Source organism: Ciconia boyciana, chromosome 1, assembly GCF_034638445.1.
Source record: "Ciconia boyciana chromosome 1, ASM3463844v1, whole genome shotgun sequence".
Taxonomy (NCBI): domain Eukaryota; kingdom Metazoa; phylum Chordata; class Aves; order Ciconiiformes; family Ciconiidae; genus Ciconia; species Ciconia boyciana.
The window spans coordinates 145472792-145497276 of NC_132934.1; the positions used below are offsets into that span (position 1 = coordinate 145472792).

Below are 24485 nucleotides of genomic sequence, written 5' to 3' on the forward strand. Positions count from 1 at the left end.
TCTTGAATGTGTGGATAGTCCTGAGGTGACCAAATCCGTGCTTTTGATGAGAATTTTTCACCAAAAGAAAGTTCATCTTGCTGTATTTGAGCCTTTCTAAAAGTTACTGTTTTGCTCTTTGTCTGAAAATAGCATAGCTAGAGAATCGGAGATCCTGAAGATCATTTAAATCCCTGTCATACACAGACACAATGAGTATACTAGTGAGGTGATACATGTGTTTTCTTTCTTCTGGGACAAAATATAAAATCTGATGTATTTTAAATGTTAGTTTGAGTTGGCTTGAGAAAAAAATTGTTGTGTGTAACTGTATATAATGTATTATTTTTAACAGCTCGCTTTTACACGAGATGGACTATGTGGCTTGTGGAATGAAATGGTAAAGGATGGGGAGATTGTATATCCTGGAACAGAGTTAACACAAAGTGGTGAACTACCTCCAAGAAAAGGTATGAATTTTTAAATTTTTTTTTTCTTTGTTCATTTTTGCTTTCATTGTGATGATGAAAATGGAATTCAAATTTCATACTATCACAGAACTTTGGTTTATCATCACCTGTCTATACAATTTGCAGGTGTTCATGTTTTGAATTAAATACAGTTGAAACTGATTTCTTAAAAGTGTACAGAAAGATAACTTCTAAGCTTTCAAATGAAGCCTTAAATATGTTCCAGTCTTTTGAAATTAAACTTCATAACTAGGCATGTTGTTATGAGAGAAGCTTGGCAGTGTCCTTCTGTTTGGTATGCTTGGTGTGCTTACAGCTGAAGCCTTTGTTTAAAGGAAGTGGACTGAGGAATGGGGTAAAGCTGATACTGCTATTTCTAATTTTGTTCACAATCTTCATAAAGTAACTAAAAGGTCAGCTAAAAAACTGTCCACAATCTGACTGAGAATGTAGTGCTCTTTTTTTGGTCATCTTATGTACTTGAGAGCAGTTCAAACACTGCGAATCCTGCAAATGGCAGAGTAATGCATCTGTTTAGAGAGATTACTTTGGAGGTGGATTTTGTTTCATGATGGGCTATGCTAAAATGGAGTGATTCTGCTCTTGCCTTTTTGCCTTCTTCTGATTGTGGTGCTCTTTTGAGTCCGTATTGAACGGAAAATTAAACTGGTCAAAAAAGGAAAAGGTTAATGTTTCCTAACCTGGCTGAAATGGGCTTGCCAAACGGTCAGATAAGTTTTGTAAGTAATTTATGTGACCCCCAAATAAATGAGGCCCTGTCTAGGAGAAGGGCAGAAATACTGCCTTTGGTAGCAGTGTTTGGTAGCAGTGAGTGGAGGTAGTGAAATTAGCCAGTCCTAAGAAAAAAATATTACATGTCTATTACTAAAAGGCATCATAAACTTGATGCAATGAAGGGAAGGGTTATGCCTTAAATGAACTGTGGGAAACGCTTTCCTGTTTTCTGACAGCTTATGATAGAGGTGGTGTGACGGTTGTGGTATAACAATTCAACACACTCTGTTCTCATGTAGCAAAAAGATAGCTAACATCTGTAATAATAAAGACAATATATTAAAGTAAATACTTGCTTTACAAATGAAATTGATGCAGTTTCGTCTTTTTGTGCCAGATACTTATACATTGTTTTTGGAGTTGTACCTGTGCAGGTCTTTGACAGAAAACTATTCTTCCAATATCTTTTTAGCTAAGTAGCCACAGATAATTGGGATTTTTGTTAGTTATGGTGCTGTAGTGCTTTCAGTGATTCTGAGAAAGCTTATAGAAAGATGTCATAGTATAATTGATTTTTGTTTTCAGGAGAATCATTGAAATATTAACTAGGACAACGCAAGCTGTCAGTTCTGATCCAAAATGTAGAGAGCAGTATAAAGTAAAAAAACAGAAGTGCTAAGCAAGTCAATCATCCATGACTCAACATATTTATCCGCACTTGGGACACCTATTCTGAATAATGATATGAAGTTTTTTTTAAAATGCTGGATGTATGTACACATGTATGTATGTACATATGACTTCGAAGGATCAAAAAGGTACAAAGTGTTAAAGGCTGTAGGATACTGTTACTTAAAAATACAGAAATTCTGATGGTTTGCTGTAGAAATTAGGCATTTATTTTACCTTAAAATGTCAGTGGTCCATGCTGTGATGAGGCTTTTGAAAGCTTTCTGATATCCATGGTGGGGTTTCTTTTGTTGTTGTTTTGGGGTTTTTGTTTTTTGTTTGTTTGTTTTTGTTAAAGCAAGACTGCCACTTATTGTTTCTAGTACTGTATTACGGTGGGTTGACCTTAGCCAGCTGCCCACCCAGTTTCTTGCTCACCGCCCCTCCTCAATAGGGCAGAGGGAGAAAATAAAATGGAAATGCTCGTGGGTCGAGATAAAGCCAGGGAGATCACTTACCAGTTACTGTCATAGGCAAAACAGACTTGACTTGGGGAAAACTAATTTAATTTAATTTATTGCCAATTAAGATAGAGTTGGATAGCGAGTAACAAAGATAAAAATTAAAACAACACCTTTCCCTCGCCCTTCCTTCTGGAGGGTTTAAGTGTAGGTATTATATAGCACAGATCGCATCTGTTCCTTTCTACAACTGGTGTGTCTATGTTGTTATACATAGGTACTTCTAAAACATCTATTTCTTGAAAAGCTACAGTAGTTTAGAAATTTCAATACAGCTTTTTCAGGCTCCTAACTCTTAGAATTAATGCATGAATTCTCTTTCAGTGAAGTTAGCCTTCATAAATTCCTTTGTGCTGGCCTACAGGATTGGTAAAATACAACCATCTTGCTTACTAGAGCTGAACTTTGAGAAGAAAAAGCTAATCAGGGCTATTTTTGGTCAATGTTGGATCAGATTGTATATTTGATTCTGTTATGCAGTAGTGAATCATGGAACCAGAAAAAATGGCCATCAGTTTGCACCTCTGAACTTGCAACTCAAATTGAGTTTCATGAAATTAAAACCTTGAGTATTTCAGTCTGTATAGCTGGTAGTTACTTTTTTGCATAAATGATCTACAAATGTAATTCAAGAGGAGAGGGAAAAGTACATACAAGTAATGAGATTTATATAAAACCCAGTGCTCTTATATTAAAAGCAATATATTTTAATCCCAATATTCAGATTTTGCTGCTAAATTGACTAATTTGGAGTTAAATAAGAGAGGTTGCTGTAAGTAGTCCTTTTTATTTAGTCTGTTTTAGGAAGTTTTGATGTATGCCTATCCATTGTAACTCCTTTTTTTCACTAGTGCTGTAGCTCTCTGATGCTGACTGAGCTGCTTGGAAGAGGCACTTCATTCTTTCAGTGGCTATCAGCAGTGGCAATAGACTGGAAGAACATGCTGTTGATAGCGAAAAGCTTTCCTTTTCTCTCTAGGAAGAATATACAAATCGTGTGTATTTTTCTCCTGTTAGCAAGAACATTTGGTTAGGAATAACCTCTTTGTTTTTGCTTCATGGCACTTTCAGAAAATCTTGTTTGGTAAATGCGTTCAGCAGAATGTGTGTGCGTGTTTCCAAGTACCATCTGAGGACACAGCTGTGACAGTAGTGATGTCCAAATACAGGTGCACTTGCAGCATGGCATGTACTTAAAAGATAATCAGGCTGCCCTCAGGAAATTTGGATGAGATTAATGTCTTGTATACTGGAAGCTATCTACTGAAAATAATAAAAAGTATTAAATAATGATATTCTTACTAAATTTTTAAGTTAGAGAACCATTACTGTAAATTTTTAAGACATAGCAGTCAGCTATGCAGGTCTCTTCTTTTTTTTTGTGGGTTTTTTTTTATTTTTTATTCCTCAAACTTTTGTACAGGTGGGAATTTCTGTTTCAATTAGCTATTTTAAGTTCCAGGGCAGAAATATAAAATCATCAGCTTCATGCCTCTGTCCTACCTTTGGTAAACGCTGTGGCTTTCTTCTTCTCTTCTGTTCCCCCTTTCCTGAAAGTTGGGCCTTGGTCAGCCTAGTGCCATTGAATCCACAAACCTCATTCAGTGTTGCACCTGCAAATAGATAATAAAGTCCAAATGCCACAAGCAATTCCAGAGAGGCTGGCAGAAACCAAATCTTTATGATAAGAACAACAGTATTTGGGAATTGGTTATGGTGGCTACTGTTCAGACCACATATGTATCAACCTGTAGTAGTGAGCAGGCATATAGGCTGGCTCCTGCTTTGAGCCTTCTTTCCTGTGTGAGAAAGAACTTGTTAAAAGTGAGAAGTGCTTCTTTGCTTTCCCTCTTTTCTGCTTCCCCCAGCCCAGCTATGTTGGCTGTACTCAGTGGCTCAAGCGTTCAGTACTCAGCTGTGGATTATCATACTCTCTCTGCAGGACAGAGGGAAGTCTGTAGTCACCCCTTTGGACAGTTTGACTTCATAAGTATAAAATGCTTTATTGCATATTCAACAGATAATTTACAGAATGCATTTTAAAAAATAGTATACCAGGAAAGAAAAGAAACTTTATTTCTGATTAGGGTTAGGAGATCAGAATCTTCTGTCATCTGGACTTCTACACCTGGAAGGCTGTGTAAACATGGTTTGCAAATGGTTAGGCATGCATCCTTCCTTCACAAATAACTATAAATTGAAGTTTATACATGTGTACATATATAAAAGAAAAGCTCTTTGACAGAAAACAAATTATTATTTTGTATTGCAGCTGAAATACTTCCTGGATCTGGGACTACTTTTAGAGTGGTTGTAAAATACAGCCCTTGCCTAAAGTACACTGTGTAACTTTTTGCCTTTTGGATGGCAACATCTGTTGGGAAACTGTTGCAGGCTTTTTCTTTCTACTGAGGGATTCCTAACTATATCAGTTCATTGGCATTTAAGAGCAGCACAAGATCATATTGTAACAGGTGCCAGAGGCGACTGTGCAGTGTCAGTTATTTTCTTCATTGAATATGAAATGTAAGTTCCACCTTTAGTTGCTTCTTTTTTGTCCTCTGTTTATACTGGATTAGGCTATTGCTGTGCAAGATAGAGCACACAGGGTGAGCTACTGCACTTTGGTTTGGGAGCTAACTTCTAATTGAGGACAACTAACTTCAGTTGCTCAGTTTTGACTGGCTAAGGATACCTTCCTCAGCTTGGAGGCTTAAGGTTGTGAACCAAAACATAGTTAAGAGAAAGTTCTTTCACGGAAATGTTACACAGTTGTTTTCCCCCACCACAATATTCATGCTTCAGTCCGAGAAAAATGAAGTTAAAACAGGTTGTCACACTGCAGCATGTTTTTGCATGCATTGTTTTGAAAACTGTCTTATTACTTGTTATTTTGTCCTGTTCTGGCTTCACTCAAGTTTTCTTCCTCCTTGCCTGTCTTTCTGAAAAATCTTTGGGGGTCCCTTTTTAAATATCCCTTTCACTAAGCATAACCGAGCTTCCAAAATTAATGATGTCCGTGTTGCTGCTTTCAGTCTAGACTGATACCAGCTTTGTCCCTTATGGGGCAAGTGTTTTTTTGCAAGTAAAGGGTAGAGTGTTTGTGGAACAATGTGACATGGACTTTTAATGTGATTTTTAGCTCAGCTCCTTCCCCCTTCTTCTTTCATTGCTCCCTTCTTCTGTTCATACAGACAATGAAAAAAAAAATCCTCCTTGTGGATTTGCGTGTCAAGGTCGTTTTTATACAATACAAAGCTTAAGTTCCCACCTGGATTGGGAACTTCTCTATTTGCAGCAGGGAGCTGGGCAAAATGACTAAGTTCGTAGCCCTTTGTTGTCATCCTTTGCCAAGGATCTGTTAAAAAGCATAACAAGTTCTCTTACAGCTGCCTGCGAAACATGGTGGGTAGAAGGGTGTTGTGCCAAGACACTAACTAAAATCCCAGACCCTGCGGAGTGTGTCTCTAGATGTGTGGGTGAGTGGAGAAACAGTGAGATTATGGTGTTACTGTAGGAATATTCTGAACTACTGGGGCTAAACAGGGTGTTTAGTCACTGATTTAACTCTATTAATGGAATCTGTGCCTTTAGTATTATTCACTTGTGGCTTGGAATAGAAACAGCTAGATTCAGTCACATTTTGGACATGTGTTATCATGCTGATGACTGCTGTACTATTGGATGTTCCTTGGTGTTTGAGAGGAACTGTTATACTCTCTCTGCCACTTACAAGTGGGATATCCAAACTGCTTTTTCCTGTTCTCACGTGACTTTGCTATTGCTTCCTTAGCCCACAATCTCAGCTGCAGCACGCATGCTGCAGTTATGTCTCCTCTTCTTTTTTCCTGTTTTCCTTCAGTCTTTATCTGCCACCTCCTGAGCACTAGTGTGTGTTATAGCTTAGGAAACATTGGCTTTAAATTAAAACTTGTATAATTAAAGCACCTTAAAAAGGTTTATTTTGGGCGGTGCTATTGTCTACAGTCTAACAAATTTTCAACAAAGAGGCAACCACAGATCCAGTTACAACCAGATTAGGCATTAATTTTCTTTCAGCCCAGATGGAAAGAATAGTTGAATGTTTTTGTACATTGTGATAGGTGTATTTTGCATGTTCTGAGGTAATGAGAGCCTTTGATCTCCAAGTGGGGTCATGGTGAGTCTGAGGCAGGCTGCAGTCAGATGTGCTGTGTCTGGCTACAGCTGTAAACCTCTTGCTTATTATTGTCTTCTGAAATATGCTGGTACCTATGCATATGTTTTGAGTGTGGGGCGAGAGATAGGAAAAAAGATGAAATTCTAATGCTTGTCTGGCTTCTTGTGGCCAGCACATTTGAGGGGGGAGTCTCTGTAGGCTAGATTGCAGGTAGGAATACAGGACCAGTCATTTTTAAGAGTCTGGTGAAATGGCTGGAACTAAACTCTTCATGGGTAAGTTGCAAATGCTGAACTTGGGAAATTTTGGGGGATATTTTTAGAAAAGAAGGTCAGGGTGAGGAAAATGTTTGCCAACGTGGCCCTTAATTGCAAGGCAACCTTGTGCAACGAACTGACTGGAGGTATGGATATGGAAATCCATATTCCCAATATGAATAAGGAGAGAATTCCAGCTGTCTAGTTCTACTATGTTCAGAAAATTGGGACTTTCATGCAGCCTTTGATTACAGAGATAAGTGACTAATGTCTGTGTTCTGTCTTTATGAAAGTAATCTCAAAAGGATTGCAAATGCTCTTTTGTTGCTTGGGCAGAAACTGGTGGTATTATTTTCATTACTTGCTGGTAATTACTAAGATGCTAGATACGTTACAGATGTTGAAATACTGCTGCATCAAATTAGTGTAAATGCCAATATATAGCTCTCCTTGATTTTGAAATTAAGGCAATTGCTATCTTTTTTTCTGTGTTGGAAATGCAATATGAAAACAAGTAAATACTACAGAAATGCGGATAGTTGGGAGCAAAATCTGACTTAAAGTGCATCCTTTGTGATACTGTGTGTTTCAAATCCTTTGCAAATCTTATGTGATAGTATTGATATTAAATGTTCATCCTTCTTAGGAGGTTACAGCAGTGATTTCTAGATTCTAAGGTCACTGTCTTATGAAATGTAACACGAGACCTAGCACCTGTGACAGTTAACATGGTAAAATACTACTTCCCCCCACCCTGTACTCTTAATAATAGACAATATTGCTGTAAACTTGTGGGCTGGGCATTTCACTTTTACATTTCTAATCTAGAACTGAATTCAAGGGGGAAGTAGCTTAACTGGTCCTTTTTTTTTTTCTCCCCCTTTTTTCTTTAGATGATAGCACTGAATGCCAAACTGCATCAAAGAAAGAAGAGCAAAATGACAAAGAAAAGAAAGATGAAGAAGAGACTCCGCTGCCCACTTACAGGGCCAAATCGATTGTTGAGAGTTGGGTATGGGGCAAACAACCAGGTATTACAGCTGTTTTGGTCATTCTCACTGAAGCATTATGCATTCTATATTGATCACTACTATTGTAGTATCAGGAAGTAATTGGATCAAGTGTACTTGCTGACAGATGCATCTGTTAGGTTAGTGGAATAAGTTGGATAAGTGGTTAACTGTGATTGAAGTTAAACATTTACTTAAATTACTTTCAAATTTAATTAGGCTCATGACTTGAAGGGTCAATTTGCACCTTTCATGCTGCTTGAAGGAATGATAAACTGACTTGGAACAAATGCAGTTATACAATGAAATGTTACAATGACTTCAGAATATTTCTTTTCAGTTGCAGACACTAAAAAGAAATTGCTTAGTTTCTGAAGACTGAATTTTCTCGGGCAATAAAGGTTTAATAGGTGATTTTTCTTTTTGATTTCATGGTCTGGTAGATAAGTTTGCGTGAATCATGGGAGGAAGGTTGAAATGGTTAGTTCAATTAGCTGTCTGTCCTGGCCTTTGCTGATAGTAATCTCACCTATGATGACAGTGGAAAAATGCTTTGTGTGTTCACATCTTCATGTATAGCTCGATAAAGTAGTGATTTTGATATTGAAGCCAGTTGAAGTTCATGGCTGTTTATTACTCCAGAGCAGCAATTCATTGTCTAAAATTGTACATGTTTAAAAATAGCGGATCAGAAGAAGCTTCACTTCAGTGGTTTGTTTTACAGTTCTGGTGCATGATACTGCCTGATTCAGATGTTGGCATGTACAAACTTTGGAGACATCTGTTGTGTCCCTTTTTCTTTCCCCTCACCCAGAAGCACTTGAAGATCCCTGGGAAAAGTATTGTCTCTTCAGTGCCAGAATCCGCATCTCTGTAGCCCCGTTTGCTAGGGAAGTTATTTGTTTCTGTTGAGCCACAGGTCAGCTGCCAGTCTGCTGTCCTCTGCTCTGTGCCAGCCAGCTTGCTCCCTTTTCTTAAGGACAGGAGGACAGATGGACTTGCTGTCACTCTAGTAGCGGGACAGAATTTTGCAGTGTAGGAGGAATGAAAAGAATTGCCACTACAGAGGAAGGGGGAGTGAGAATTGAATGTGTTGAAGAGATGTAAGCTGAAGGTCACAATTATTTCTGTTTTAGATTTTTAGATTTTTATTTAGTGTGTGTTTGCTGAAGAGTAAAATAAAACTATTTTACAAAATGGTAATCTAAATGCCAACTATCTCACCAATACCTGGTAATTCGAGGCCGCACCTCGAATACCTGCACTACAAGAAAGACATTGAGATGCTGGAGTGTGTCCAAAGAAGGGCAACAAAGCTGGTGAAGGGTCTAGAGCCCAAGTCTTGTGAGGAGCGGCTGAGGGAACTGGGGTGGTTTAGTCTGGAGAAAAGGAGTCTGAGGGGAGACCTTATCGCTCTCCACAGTTACCTGAAAGGAGGTTGTAGCAAGGTGGGTGTTGGTCTCTTCTCCCATGTAACAAGTGATAGGACAAGAGGAAATGGCCTCAAGTTGCGTCAGGGGAGGTTTAGATTGGATATTAGGAAAAATTTCTTCAGCGAAAGGGTTGTCAAGCATTGGAACAGGCTGCCCAGGGAAGTGGTTGAGTGACCATCCCTGGAGGTATTTAAAAGAGGTGTAGATGTGGCGCTTAGGGACATGGTTTAGTGGTGGACTTGGCAGTGTTGGGTTAAAGGTTGGACTTGATGATCTTAAAGGTCTTTTCCAACCTAAATGATTCTATGATTCTATGATTGTATCAGTTTCTCCCAACTGACCAAGGTGTTTGGGACAAGACCTGGCCTTAAGCTCACCCTCCAATTATTTCTTAAAAATTGAAAAAACAGTTGTTTATAAAAAAAGGGAAGTGTGTGTGTTTGGCATTTTCAGAAAGAAATAACTTACTTTCTTGTGTTTACTTTTAGTGCTTATATATAGTATGGTTTATTGGCATGCATATAGATACTTATTCTAGAAATAACTTATGAAGACTTATGAAGACTTCATCTAACAAATTTGTATTCCTTGGTCTCTGTTACCATTTGTGCTTGAAGTTTGCATCACCTAGCTGTGACATACAGATCCTTAAACAATACTACAAATACACTTGCAGTTTATTTATAGAAGTGTTACAGGTGGCTTTTGTTCACAATTGTAAGTAACTTTGTTTTGTATTTGTCAAAGATAGCTAACAGCTGCCTTTTGAGCCATCCTAGTTTTTGTGGCTTGGTAATTAATTTTGAAAAAAAAATGCAGAGAATCACTTCAATTTTGATACTTTATATAAGTGTTTCATAAAATGGGGAAAATGTTTTAAGCTTTTCTTTTGTCATCCTTCATAAAAATAAGATGAACCTTTGAACATTTGCCTGTCAAAAGCATGAAGGAACTTTTGAAAAGGAGAATTGTTTCTTAAATGTATTGTTGCTGATCAAGTAAGAATTAAAGGCTTACTATGTTTTCATTTATGTTTTATATTCCTTTACAAATAAGGTATAATTTGGAGATGTGAGCATGGAATTATTTTACAAAAAGAACTGAAGAGGCTTTTAAAGTCTGTGTTTCAGGTCAATACCCTGAACTATTTCTACTGAGTTTAATGATTTACAGTCTTACATTATGAAAATAGTATCTAGACATTAGACAGTGTATATCTACGTTTTAGAAGTGCTGTAATACAATCTTATGTTGCCAAGGAGTGTGGAGGATCATGCCGTTGAACTTCAAGAGGCTAATCCAGGTCAGTGGACCTTGTGACATCCCTCCCCCATGAAGGCTGAGAGATTTTTGAGAACACACAAAAAACCCCCCTGTTCATAAATGTGTTGAGAAGCATTACTTTTTGTTCCCCCCAAGCCCCACACTTGTTTTGTCATTCTGGCACAAGTTCAGAGAAGCAAAATGCTTTCCCTGGTTCTAATTTATGTTGAGATCACTACTCTACCAGAACAGGGCAAAGAGGTCTTAGGTTTTTTTTGGAATGGTCTTATTATGCCAAGTACTGTAAAGATGCGTAAGATGATAATAAATACATGGGTAGGTCGTCATTTGACTTTAAGGTGGTTTTCCTTCTCTCTTGCATCTTGCGTTCATCCAGTTCATGTTCAGCTCTTAACTGATGTCACTGTTGAACTATTCAGGCCTCATTTTTGACATCAGTGCTTCTTTAAAACATCTTCCCCCTATCCTATTCCTACTAGGTTGTGTGTTCATTAACCAGTTCTTCTGATTTTTTCCTAAAAATCTTGTTTTACTACTTTCATCAGTTTTCTTTTCTGAAAATATTTGTTTTTTAGTGTCTTATATGATCTGGAGAGAAGTTGAGGTGTTAAGCCCTGGATATGGGGAGAAAAAGAGGAAACTCTTTGAAGCGGTTGTTCAAAACCTACAGAAAATAGAGCAGTATTTCATTTTCTTGGGCTTCTTTTTCTTAGTCATGATATGCTTAAGGTTGGCTGTATTGAGTCAAACCAAAGGACAGTCTAGTCCAATGTCCTGACAGCAACAGCATAAATAGCAGTAGCCAAGTGAATCATTAGGTCCCATGTTTATGATACATTATCTGTAGCCTACAGACTTTGAGCCAGAGCTGGTAGTATGGGGGAATGTGAATGAGTGTTTGGATTCCCTATCCCCCTTTTATTTTGCTGGAGCGCATGTGTGCATGGCATAACTTAATAGGCTTTAATATTTTTATGTTGATTTTTTCAATTAATTTGTCTAGTCCCTTTTGAACATTCTGAACTTTTAGTATCCACAGCTGTATGTAGCAAGGAGCTTTGTAATTCAACTGCTTATTGCATGAATATTATCTCCTCCTAGTCCTTGACTTGATTTTGGCATCTGTTGGTTTCACCTAATGCCCTGTTGTTCTTATACAGGAAGAGGCAGTGAGTGGTTTTTCCTTACTTGTCTTCCCCAATGCTGGTGGGGTGGGTTTTTTGCGTTTTAAGAATTCTGTCATAATCACCCCCCAGTTGTATCTTTCCCTCACTGAAGATCTTATTTCATGCAACTTCTTTGCATGCAGAAGCTATTCTAAACACTTAGTTCTTCCCTCCGTTCCCCTCCTCCCCCCCCCCATATTTTTATGCCAGGGAAGGTGGGTTGGGAACTGTGTATACTACGTCAGCTGTGGGTAGCTCATAGTTTCATGAAGTGACATAATGATGTCTGGTTTTCGTTCTGTCTATCTTGATACCCTGTTTCTCCAGCTGCTGTTGTACAGTGGACCAGTTTCTTCCTGGTCGAGATCTCACTCCTGAGTGGGAGGTTGTTTGGAGCCCCTTCAACAGGGAAAACTGGGATTTTGTTTCTCTTGCCCATCAGTGTACATCTACCATTTTATTGCTCACTTACTTAATTGCCTGCATATTTTTGCAGTTGGCTGTCATCTTTACTGATGTAGTACCAACAGACTTAATGACCTGAATATTTGTCTCTGTTTCCACACAATTTATGCATGTATGGAACAGCAGAGGAATTTACACAGGCTTCTGTGGGACTTGCTGTTGTTGTCACTCCTAAGTGTATACCAGCTATTTATTCATATTCCTTGGCGCATTCCATATGCGTCTCTGTCAGTGTTAAGGGTTCTAACCCTTAACATTTTATATATATCAGTACTGGGTGTTTAGAAATGTCTTCATTACACCATGTCTTTGTAGATATAACATCTTGAGAGATTTGAGTATTTTCAACTTCTATCCAAAACTGCAGTTTTCCCTTAAGATGAATCCTGGTTTTTTTTGTTGTTGTGTTTTGCTTTTTTGTTGTTGTTGGGGTTTTTTTGTGTGTGTTTGTCTTAGGGGAAAAAGGACTGGCTAAATCTTTCTCAAAGTTTAAAATTGTAGAACCAGCTCACTTTGACTGTGGGTATAGTTGAGTATTTATTTAATACCACTTGAGGTCAGGTAATTTTTATTTCTTGAAAAGAATAGAAACAGCTCAACTGGTGCAACAATTATGTGTGTAAAAACAACTTTAAAAACTGTTAAATTATGATTCAAATTCACTGTAACCTGATCTCATTTTGTATGTTTAAGATACTAAATATTGCGTACTTAGAAAGTTACTTTAAATTCACCTTAATTGCTGTCTGACTAGAAAATGCTACTTTCTACTTGGAAGTTTCAATAAGAATGCTACTGTTCTGTTTCCCCTGTAGGACAAAAAAGTAAATGAGGAAATAATCTTAATGCAAACATTGTTAAATGATTAAGCAATGTACAGTTGAAGTAGGAATATGTGTAGTCAGATCTGGTTTATATTAGCAGTGAATTAAACTATTATGCTGGTAAATCAGTGTCATGATGCAGCACTTGTGGGATTTCCTCATGTATGAGTGAGGGCTTGTTTACAGACAGTGCTGCATCTTGTTTTTCCGATATTGTTAGTATAGCTGATTGCACCAAGAAATGCTTTAGAGGTAATACCTAAGGGGGCAGCTTAAAATTACCCATGTGAATTCAGTGAGATATTGTTGAGATACATGTCACTAACCAACAGCAGTTGAATCTTTCTGTGTTTGTTTTGTCAGAGATGAGACATGCAGAACTTGCATCCTGTAAGGGCTATTCATTACACGATTAAATCTAAATTTGTACTGTGTACAAAAGTAATTAATAGCAGTCATAGCATTGAAAAAACTTTTTAACCTCCTTTATAGTAGTGTTTTATACTTTAATAAAATTTCTTGATCAATACTTTTAACTGTAGATTTAGAAATGCTGATAAAAGAATGGTTCAGTCAAAGGATGAAATTTTACCTCCTCTGTTTTACATTTCTCTTCTCAGAACTCCTTCATCCCTGTTTTTTCTTTTGCTTTCTTGCCACTTGGAACAGGTTTTCACTCACCTCCCCCTCCCAAACTTGAAAGCTGTTGTCCAAGTATCTGGTTGCTGTTTATGCTCTTAAGGGGTATGTGAGTGTGTGTGTGTATATTTTCACACACACAAGGCTCAGTTCTTGCTATTTTGTTCTGTGCATGAGTATTTGAGCATCAATTTAAACAAGTTTTGCTCACAATATAAAACTTTGAAATTTAAGCACCCAGCCACATAATGAGATGCATTCTGAATGTGCATGCAACTATTCATTATTTCTCCGGCTGAATACTAATAAGGTGAAGTCTTCTGATGGTCATCTTTTGACTAGGGGGGAGCAGACAGAAGGAAGCTAAAAGCTAAATGCCCTTTAGGAATTATATTCTTTGTTGGTATAAAATCATTTTGGGAGCATATTTAGCTTTGTTTCTGAAGGAAATTATGTGTATGTGATTGCATTTTTGTCTTTCCCTCTGACTTTTGAATCCACTCATTCTGTGGCGATGGCTTGCAGTGCCACTAGATGCCTGTTAAGCCAAGCCAACTCTGTATCCTCTCTCTGCTCTTTGTCCGGTGGAAATACCATGTAGTGGAAAGGGGAAAGAGGAGACAAAATTTGAAAATCTCTAGGAAATTAGAGCACATTAGTTCTGCTGCTGACAGGAATGTGTGCTCATTATAACAGTAGATTCTTGCCAAATTCTGTTTGAGATGTGTTTTGAGTTTTTAGGTCTGAAATCTCTCCATACCGTAACATCTATATTTGCCTTTACTAAAGCTTGTGACTCAACCAAAGTCCTTGAAACTTTTCAGCTTGATATTGGCATTTTTAAAGTCCTTAATTTACCAGTTAGAAGCCTATGGTGTTCCCTACAAGAGCTAATGAAATAAATGTTAAGAAACGATTTAGGATGTTAGATTTTTTTTTGAGCTGCTAAAACAGGAGCAAACATGCCTTTGGACAGGCTACCTGTCTTAGACTCATGTCAGGTTAGTGTTCTGGCTGTGACTGAGATGGTTTAAGAAGCTACTGTCTTCAGCTGCTTGTTTTGCCCTCCCCCCAGTTTTGCTGGCATACCTAAATAATGTGTCACTTCTTAACTCTGTTCTGTCAAATGATCTGGATTAAACGCTAATGGTATTTTTCCTCCTAATGCAGAGAACTTCTGGCAGGAGGAATTAAGAAGCGAAGACATGTAGTTATGTTAGTTGCTGAAGGGAGGGAGAGATGTGATAAATTTTAACAACCCTTACGTATCTCTACTGAAGCCAGAAACATATCTGACTGTAGTTGTCAGTTAAGAAGTATTCTGCTAATGGTAGTTTGAGAATTTAAACTTGCATGGTATGACTTCAACTCTTACATTGTAGGTACGGTCTAGGTAAATAACGTGTCTCCACCCTTCATAAAGTGACAAAGCAAAGCATTGCAAGGGATGGTTAGCATCAAGGGCAGGTGTAGTGGCATATGAACAGTTTTGTTTAAAGAGTTCCCTGTAACCTTCTCAGATGAAATTTGAATCGTTACTATTAATAAGCTATTCTCTCATTAGTCTATTTAGTTCATCGGTAATAAGTGGTGCTCAGACTTGAGGGTATATTGAAATCAATTTCACTGGGTTGATTCTCAGATATATTTAAATCTTTCTAAAGATGAACTGAATTTTTGTAAAGACAAATTTAGTTATAGAATAAGAGAAGATTTAAAGTGTATATATAAAGGCAGTGTATAGATATATCTCACTTAAAAATAGTGTTACTTTTATTAAAACAAGACAGTTCAATTTTGAGATGTCTGAGTTATAGGACTACTATAACCTGTTCCAGCCTTTACTACACTTTGCATATGAACTTTCTTTTGCATTCTTGAAATACTAAAGAAGTATGTATAAAATATTTAAGAGTGGAATTATTTAATTTTGGTAGAAAACCTACCTAAAATTGTAGCTATTTGAGATTGTGAAGGCAAGGCGAGAAGGGGAAAGAATAATTTTATTACAACTGAATTCAGTAAACTTAAGTTTATGCTTCATGCAGGTTATTTTTATGTGGTTTGAATCTTGGTAAGGCTAAATCATATTTTCCATTAGAAAAACATATTTTTCCATGCAATGTTTAAGTATTTGAAAATAGTATATTGTAACTGAAGAGTTCTTCATATTACTAGTTTCTGAATATAAAGACTTTGTGATTTTTTTAGGGCTAATCACTTGAAAATTGATTTCTTTCCAGCCCTTTTTCTTCATAAAAAGTGAAGACAGAACTTTAGTTGATTCCTTTTCTAGCCTTTGTATTGTCTTAATTTGACTGTGTTTTGTTTGTTGGCTTCATTGACAGGAAAACAAAGTAACTTGCTTTTAAAATCCCTTACTTTAGAAAGTGCTATTGTGAGGTTTTGTTTTGTGAAACATTGCACAGTCCGTGGAACTATGGACTGGTTTTGTATTAAAACAGAATTGAACCTTTGAGGTATTTAAAACCTACAATAATGGGGTTTTTTGTCAAATGAGCCAGCTGTCCTATCAGATCATTGAGTAGGATGTTGAGGTCTTACAGGTTACCCTCAGTATGTATTGCTGAACCATTAAGAATTAATTTCGTAGGTGCTGCTATGAAACTATTTTTTTTTCTGCACAGACACAATATCGTGTGTGTATACAATGGCCAGCTTTAAAACTGGTACCACTTGTTGTGCATACGTTGTATGTGCTTCCGTAGGGTTCTGTTTTCTATGCATTCAGAGTTCATACAGTAGTTCGTGTCACCTGTTACATCAGAATGGCTGGGATGCTGATAACAGCAGTACTGTGGTTGATTGAAAGTGGTTTGAAAGGTACGCAGCTGTAGACTTTTAGGGAAACTTCCTCCTAAAGTAATTGCTGGAGGATTGTAGGTGGTCTCTGCCTGTCCTAAGTGTTTCTTTCCAGCAGTCCCCATGACGTGTTTAATGAGTGTGTCATTTTGAAATGAAAGGCTTTTTCATCTAGTTCTTCAACTCTCAGAAATAATTGTAGAGTGTGTCCACATTTAGATAACTCGCCAGCCAGGAAGGAATGATGAACTCTGTAGCTCTCTATTACTTTATAGACTTTGCTGAGTCTGGCACCTAGTGCTTGATTTCTGCAGCACTGAACATAGACTGTCTCTTCCCAAACATAAAGTGCCTCGTTTTTTCTTCATTGACTATTTCTTTACTTTTCCTATAGATGCATGAGACCATAATGTGGGGAATGAATCTGCGGAATGAAATCAGTTGCCAAAAAGAACAATGTTAGGAAAAGCCTCTTTGTGAAGCGGAGAGTATGGTCATTTCTTACTTTATTGTTGTATCCTGGTGGTATTTAGAGGTTGATAGGACTTTAGTGTTCAGGAAGGGAGGAAAAAAACCCTGATTTTTATCTCTTCTATCTATTTTATCTCTTTTATCTATTTGTTTAGAGGGATCATGAAACTGACATGTTGGTATTGACCATGTTCTGCTATGATACTCTGAAGTGCAGAAGCCACTTCCTGCAAGATATTTTTTTGTATTTTTGCTTACAAAATAAAGGTAAAGGCACACCTAAGATAACAGCAGCAGCCTCACAACATGTAATTTATATTTTGTAGAAGTTTTTACTTTGGTGTTCCGAGTAATGCTGACACTTGACAACTGAGATTTTTCCCTCAAAATTGTGGTATTTAATTAAATAAAATTTTATTTTTAAATTATCATCATTATATTATCAACCTGGAGCATTACTGGAGCTTCAGACTGGGTACTGATACAGTCATACATTAAACCTTCCAAGTAAAGTTCTATAGTCGAAGCTGAGGCGAGCAGCTCCAGTGTTGGCAGGATCCTTAGCAGAGCGCTCCAGTGCAGTGCACAGGGGGGTCTCCCGAACCAGGGGAGCCAAGGGAGCTGCCAGGACCCTGTGGCTTGCGCGACAGTGGCTGACGAGATCGGGGCGCGGCCAGGAGCAATGGTGGCCAAGCTCCCTCCACGCATAAAAGAAGCCCTCAGGGAGCGCTAGTGACCAGGAGCGCCGCCAACAGGGCGAGCAAACAAACAGGGCATGGCACATCGACAAGGGTGTGGCGCAGCAGTTTGTGCGGAAGGACGTGCAGGAAGGGCGCTGAAGCTCTGCCGGCTTGACCAGGGAGCAATGGTATCCACCCAGCAAAAAGCCACGGCCTCTCTAAGCCAGCAGATCAATACTTGGCTCTGAGCCTGGTGTCACCAGCAGGATTTTGGGTTTTTTGATCGTGGGTGGGTCAGTCTACATGACACCAGGCCTGCTGGCGACAGACGAGGTACATCTGCCTCAAAGGGGGAAAAGGATCTTTGCACAAGAGTTAGCAGGGCTCATTGAAAGAGCTTTAAATGAGATTTGAAGGGGGAAACGGATAAAACTAGAGATAAGCCTGGGGGCGGCACGCCAGTGTTTGAGGGACGGTGTGATAGCGAGGTCCTTCAGTCTACCGTCTCAGTGGAGGTAGGGGATGGAGACCCATGCAGCAGCAAAGACACAAGGGTTATGGATGTGTTAGAAACCACAGAAGTGCCTGAGAATGGTCACGTAGGAATTAGGACTTTTCCCCCCAAAAAGGTGGTGGGATCAATAGCCCAACTGAAGTGCATCTACACCAGTGCACGCAGCATGGGCCATGGGCAAGAGGAGCTGCAAGCCATGGTGCAGCAGGAAAACTATGATATAGTTGCCATCACGGAAACATGCTGGGATAACTCGCACAGTTGGAGTGCTGCAATGGATGGCTATAAAGTCTCCAGAAGGGATAGGCAAGGAAGGAGAGATGATGGGGTAGCCTTGTACGTTAGGAAGTGTTTTGATTGTCTAGACCGTAATGATGGTGATGATAGGGTTGAGTGTTTATGGGTAAGAATCAGGGGGAAGGTCAAGAAGGCAGATATTGTGGTGGGAGTCTGTTACAGACCACCCAACCAGGATGAAGAGGTAGACGAAATATTCTATAAGCAGCTGGGAGAAGTCTCACAATCGCTAGCCCTTGTTCTCGTGGGGGACTTCAACTTACCAGCTGTCTGCTGGAAATACATTACAGCAGAGAGGAAACAGGCTGGGAGGTTCCTGGAGTGTGTGGAAGATAACTTCCTGACAGAGCTGGTGAGTGAGCCAACGAGGGAATGCGCCCCGCTGGACCTGTTGTTTGTGAACAGAGAAGGACTTGTGGGTGATGTGATGGTTGGAGGCTGTCTTGGGCATAGTGATCATGAAATGATAGAGTTTTCGATTCTTGGAGAAGTAAGGAGGGGGGTCAGCGGAATGACTACCTTGGACTTCTGAAGGGCAGACTTTGGCCTGTTTAGGAGCCTGGTTGACAGAGTCCCTTGGAAGGCAGTCCTAAGGTCAAAGTAGTCCAGGAAGGCTGTACATTCTTCAAGAAGGAAATCTTAAAGGTGCATGAGCAGGCTGTCCCCATGTGCTGAAAGATGAGCCAGCGGGGAAGAAGACTGGCTTGGCTGAACAGAGAGCTTTTGGCTGAAACTCAGGAATAAAAGGAGAGTTTATGACCTTTGGAAGAAGGGGCAGGCAACTCAGGAGGACTACAAAGATGTTGTGAGGTTATGCAGAGAGAAAATTAGAATGGCCAAAGCCCAACTAGAACTTAACCTGGCTACTCCCGTAAAAGAAAATTAAAAAGTATTTCTATAAATTCATTAGCAACAAAAGGAGGGCTAAGGAGAATCTCCATCCTTTATTGGGTGTAGGGGGAAACATAGTGACAAAGGATGAGGAAGAGGCTGAGGTACTTAATGTCGTCTTTGCCTCAGTCTTTAATAGTAAGACCAGTTGTTCTCCAGGTACCCAGCCCCCTGAGCTGGAAGACAGGGACAGGGAGCAGAATGAAGCCCCCATAATCCAAGGGGGAATGGTTAGCAACCTGCTACACCACTTAGACACACACAAGTCTATGGGGCAGGATGGGATCCACCCAAGAGTACTGAGGGAGCTGGCAGAAGTGCTCACCAAGCACTTTCAATCCTTTATCAGCAGTCCTGGCGAACCGGGGAGGTCTGAGTCAACTGGAAGTTAGCCAGTGTGATGCCCATCTACAAGAAGGGCCAGAAGGAGGATCTGGGGAAATACAGGCCTGTCAGTCTGAACTCAGTGCTGGGGAAGGTTATGGAGCAGATCAACCTGAGTGCTATCACACGGCATGTAGAGAATAACCAAGGGTTCAAGCCCAGCCAGCATGGGTTCAGGAAAGACAGGTCCTGCTTGACCAACCTGATCTCCTTCCATGACAAGGTGACCCACTTAGTGGATGAGGGAAAGGCTGTGGATGTTGTCTACCTGGACTTTAGTAAAGCCTTTGACATTGTTTCCCGCAGCATTCTCCTGGAGAAACTGGCTGCTCATGGCTTGGACTGGTGTACTCTTTGCTGGGTAAAGAACTGGCTGGCTGGCAGGGCCCAAAGAGTTGTGAATGGAGTTTACTCCAGTTGATGGCCGGTCACAAGTGGTGTTCCCTAGGGCTCTGTGTTGGGACCAGTTCTGTTTAATATCTTTATCAATGATCTGGAGGAGGGGATCGAGTGCACCCTCAGTAAGTTTGCAGATGACACCAAGTTGGGTGGGAGTGTTGATCTGCTGGAGGGTAGGAAGGCTCTGCAGAGGGACCTGGACAGGCTGAATTGATGGGCTGAGGGCACCTGTATGAGGTTCAACAAGGCCAAGTGCCAGGTCCTCACAACAGCCCCATGCAACGCTACAGGCTTGGGGAAGAGTGGCTGGAAAGCTGCCTGGTGGAAAAGGACCTGGGGGTGTTGGTTGACAGCCGCCTGAATATGAGCCAGCAGTGTGCCCAGGTGGCCAAGAAGGCCAATGGCATCCTGGCTTGTATCAGCAATAGTGTGGCCAGCAGGACTAGGGCAGTGATCGTGCCCCTGTACTCGGCACTGGTGAGGCTGCACCTCGAATATTGTGTTCAGTTTTGGGCCTCTCACTACAAGAGAGACATGGAGGTGCTGGAGCATGTCCAGAGAAGGGCAGCGAAGCTGGTGAAGGGTCTGGAGCACAAGTCTTATGAGGAGTGGCTGAGGGAACTGGGGTTGTTTATCCTAGAGGAGAGGTGGCTGAGGGGAGACCTTATCACTCTCTACAACTACCTGAAAAGAGGTTGTAGGGAGGTGGGTCTCTGTCTCTTCTCCCAAGTAACAAGCAATAGAACAAGAGGAAATGGCCTCAAGTTGTGCCAGGGGAGGTTTAGATTGGATATTAGGAAAAATTTCTTCAGCGAAAGGGTTGTCAAGCATTGGAACAGGCTGCCCAGGGAAGTGGTTGAGTCACCATCCCTGGAGGTATTTAAAAGAGGTGTAGATGTGGCGCTTAGGGACATGGTTTAGTGGTGGACTTGGCAGTGTTGGGTTAACGGTTGGACTCGATGATCTTAAGGGTCTTTTCCAACCTAAACGATGCTATGATTCTCTATGGCCATAGTGTTAGGGGACATTATAAAAGCCAAGCCAAAGAAATCAAACATGCCTTTGGCAGGCATCGGCTTTGACTGTGCTATAGAGTTCTTTGGGGAATTTTGTAGGGCTAATATTAAGGACAGTGTGGCTTTTTTGCCATATTTCTCGTTGTTTGAGTTAAGGTATGAATGTGTGTAATAGGTGCTATTGCTTTTGTCTTTTTTTTTTTAAGGTCTAGGCTGCAAGGAACACTTTTTAATCTATTCTTACTCATTGAAGAAATAAGTAGTTTCTTATAGTCAGGTGGAAAGATGTAAATTGCCTCAGGGAAAGGAATCTAACAGATGAAATGGTGGAATGTGAGTAGCAATGTTGAAAACAGGCTAGGGCGATGGCTGACAACAAACCATAAGTGACTGTGCAATGCGATCCAGTGGCAGAGAAGGCCACTTGAATTCTCTGCTGTGTACACAAAGATGGGTTGCAGAGTGGGGACAAAACTTTGAAATACTTTATACACTTACAGTTGCAAAAAAACTTATGCCTCATTGGATACAATTTTCAACTCTGGAGACTACAATAAGAGTGTCTAAATTTCTGTAGCTTGGAGACAAAACAAAAAATGTGTTGGTTTTGTGGGGGTGTTTTTGTTTTTTTGTTTGTTTGGGTTTTTTTGGTTTTGTGTTCTTTCTTCTTTTTTTTTTTTTTAAGGTTGTGTCCATCTTCTCAGAAACACTGTTACATATATGCACACATGTTTTTTTTCATACCCCTTAGTCAGGTGCCAGTTAAAACAAAGGTACTTCTGTGTAGCAGCCAGGCAACAAATGTGGTTGGCTTAAGGAGGAGTACAGTAATTCAGTGCAAAGCAGAGTGGGGTGGCCCAGTGATCAGGCTGGTAATAAAAGGACAGGAAAGAACCCTTCTAAGAACACGCTTTGTTGATGTTTGTCCTAGTAATTAAAGCTACGGTGAATGTAAAATTACACAATTTCTAAATTTTTATTTTAAAGTGTTGATTTTTTTTTTTTTGTTATTGACACGGTACTTGTTACCATCTGTTATTAGATTACTGGCACTTTGGGCTGTTGACTGCTTTTTCTGGTTATTGAAGAATTAATTCTCTAGTGTTGATACATAATACAGATCTTTTATTTGCTAATAGTACTTGCAGGCATCTTAAATTTCTGACATTATTTCTTTCAGAAGGTTAGCAGCTCTTGGCAGTGATCGTAGAGCTTCTGAGAGTAGTTTTATAACTTCTGAGAAACTTCAGATAATGTGTATCTGTGCAAAATGAAAGCATATCCTTGTGGGAACTTGCAAGGTTGATACCTGTGCTTAAGAGAAGTCTGACCCTGATGTCTGATGATAAGAATTTGCTAACTTGTTTTTTTGAAATGCATAAATATTTCCTATGATGTTTTAACTTCAGGCATGAAATAAAAAGGTTAAAGATGTGTTCACACAAAACCAGTTTTGATGTTAACCTTTGTCTAAACACTTGTTAAGTATGATTGTGATTATGTAATACTGTGGATTAGGAACGTGCACCTTAAAGATGGAAGAAGGGCGTTTCACTGGGTTTTGAGCTTCAGACTTATTGTCAGTTCACAGTTACCATTTTGTCTTGATTTTTCTTGATACTGTATATAACAAAGATGAATACCCATAAAATGATATCTTTCTCCAATTCTCAGACGTGAATGAATTGAAGGAGTGTCTTCATGTACTAGTGAAGGAACAGCAAAGTCTGGCCACACAAACTGCTACAACAGCTCTTTCAGCTATGAGGCTAAAGCAGAGGCTAGTTATCCTGGAACGATATTTCATTGCATTGAACAGAACAGTTCTTCAGGAGAATGTCAAAGTTAAGTGGAAAAGCAGTAGTATTCCTCTGCCTGCTGTGGATAAGAAAAGGTAATGACACATGCATAAACAAGTTAATACATGAGGAAAGTCATCGAAAGGTTATCAACATGTGGGTGAGAGCTTAATGTGATTTCTTCCTCCTCGTGAAACATTAGCAGTAAAGAAACTCTTATTATTTCTTAAGATGGTTTTACGTGGTGTTATTTGCCATGCAGTTTTCCTCCTTGGCTGATGCTTGCTTATAGTGTCTGTTCATACTGGTGGGTTTTTATTGTAATACATTGCTGTAGATATTCTTTGAGCTGTAAGTATACTTTTATTGAGGTATTCCTTTTGTTCTACTCGGCTAGAAGGTATGGAGAAACCTATTTCAGAAATGATGCTGATGGAGGTTACATAGTTCTAATAACATTAATATATTTTTTGGTCAATATATGCTCGGTTAAGGCACATAACAAATTTAACAATACAAATACATGAGAGTTGAAGGTAGTTTTCCTTAGCTTGGGTGAGAAATGCTGTAATAGTACATTTTATATGAAACTGTTTCCAGAGAACTAACTGAATTGACCTAAAAATAGAAAATGAGGCATTAAAGATGGGGCGTAAAGGAAGCTATTCAGTAGCTGAACAAGGTTGCTGTCTGACAGAACAAGTAATTCAACTGGGAAGTTTTTATGTTAGATTGCCTCTAGCTTCAAAAATGAAAGGAGACAGTAAGTAGGTATCATGACTAGTTATTATGGGATTGGAGTTCTGACAGTGATGTCTTTCTCTGAATAGTCTGTTCTCTGAAAATTTTTTTTTCCAGTTCTGATTAAAAAGAGCACTGGTATATTTAAGTTACCAGACTGCTAAAAATGCCACTTTAAATTTTTCTCTCTTGAAAAAGTCCTAAGCAGTTCACTTTCTGCTGATGTGAGATTAAAAAGAAAACAGAATTGTTGGTATCTTTCTGAGAGGAAGCAGTAGGGAATCTCCTGTCATTAAGTAAAAAGGAAAGCTTACTTAAATTAATGTGATTGTTTGCATAAAAAGAAAAGTTAATAGAAATGTATGCAAGTCCAGTGGGTATTAACAAAAGTTCAAGCTATCTCTCTTCCTTACACACACCAATACAGAAGCTGCACAGAGAGATTTGTAACATTGGCATTTGAATGGAAAGATAAGAAATGACAAAATTGATGGAATTAATTATCAGTAATTGAAGATTCATTAAAGAAAAATAGCCTATAAACGTAGTTTATGCAGTCCAAATTAAATACAAGTATAAACTTCCAGAGTAAATAATGAGTACATGAAGTATCTTAATGTCTGTGCATTTTGAATATACCATCATAATTTCACTCTGAGTAACTATAGGCACCTTTCTGATGGCAGTCAGTTATGCTAGTCTAGTTTATTTTTTTCTCTGTGAAGCTTTTTGATGTTGGGGGTTGAATTGGTTGTTCTTTGAAGCAGCTGAAGTTGAATTTTGGTTGTTGACATTTTGATGTTGATCACCTTCATTCTCAAGAGACAATTACAATTCTTTACAAATAAAAATTGTGTAA

At 39.2% G+C, this 24485-nt stretch overlaps 1 protein-coding gene across 6 annotated transcripts in view; it reads left to right on the plus strand.

Annotated features, from left to right (window-relative positions):
• The window catches only part of HERC2 (HECT and RLD domain containing E3 ubiquitin protein ligase 2), a 119230-nt gene that overhangs the window by 11661 nt on the left and 83084 nt on the right, over window positions 1-24485 (plus strand). For 5 of the 6 annotated variants that reach the window (XR_012040342.1, XM_072849614.1, XM_072849617.1 and 2 more), the window contains exons 3-5: window positions 335-449; window positions 7684-7821; window positions 22761-22980. Coding sequence is in view for 5 of the 6 variants with exons in the window: in XM_072849614.1 (XP_072705715.1) it covers window positions 335-449; window positions 7684-7821; window positions 22761-22980 (473 nt within the window). In the remaining variant the exon portion in view is untranslated. The remainder of the gene's footprint in view (window positions 1-334; window positions 450-7683; window positions 7822-22760; window positions 22981-24485) is intronic. The other variant, XM_072849618.1, reaches the window with a different exon arrangement.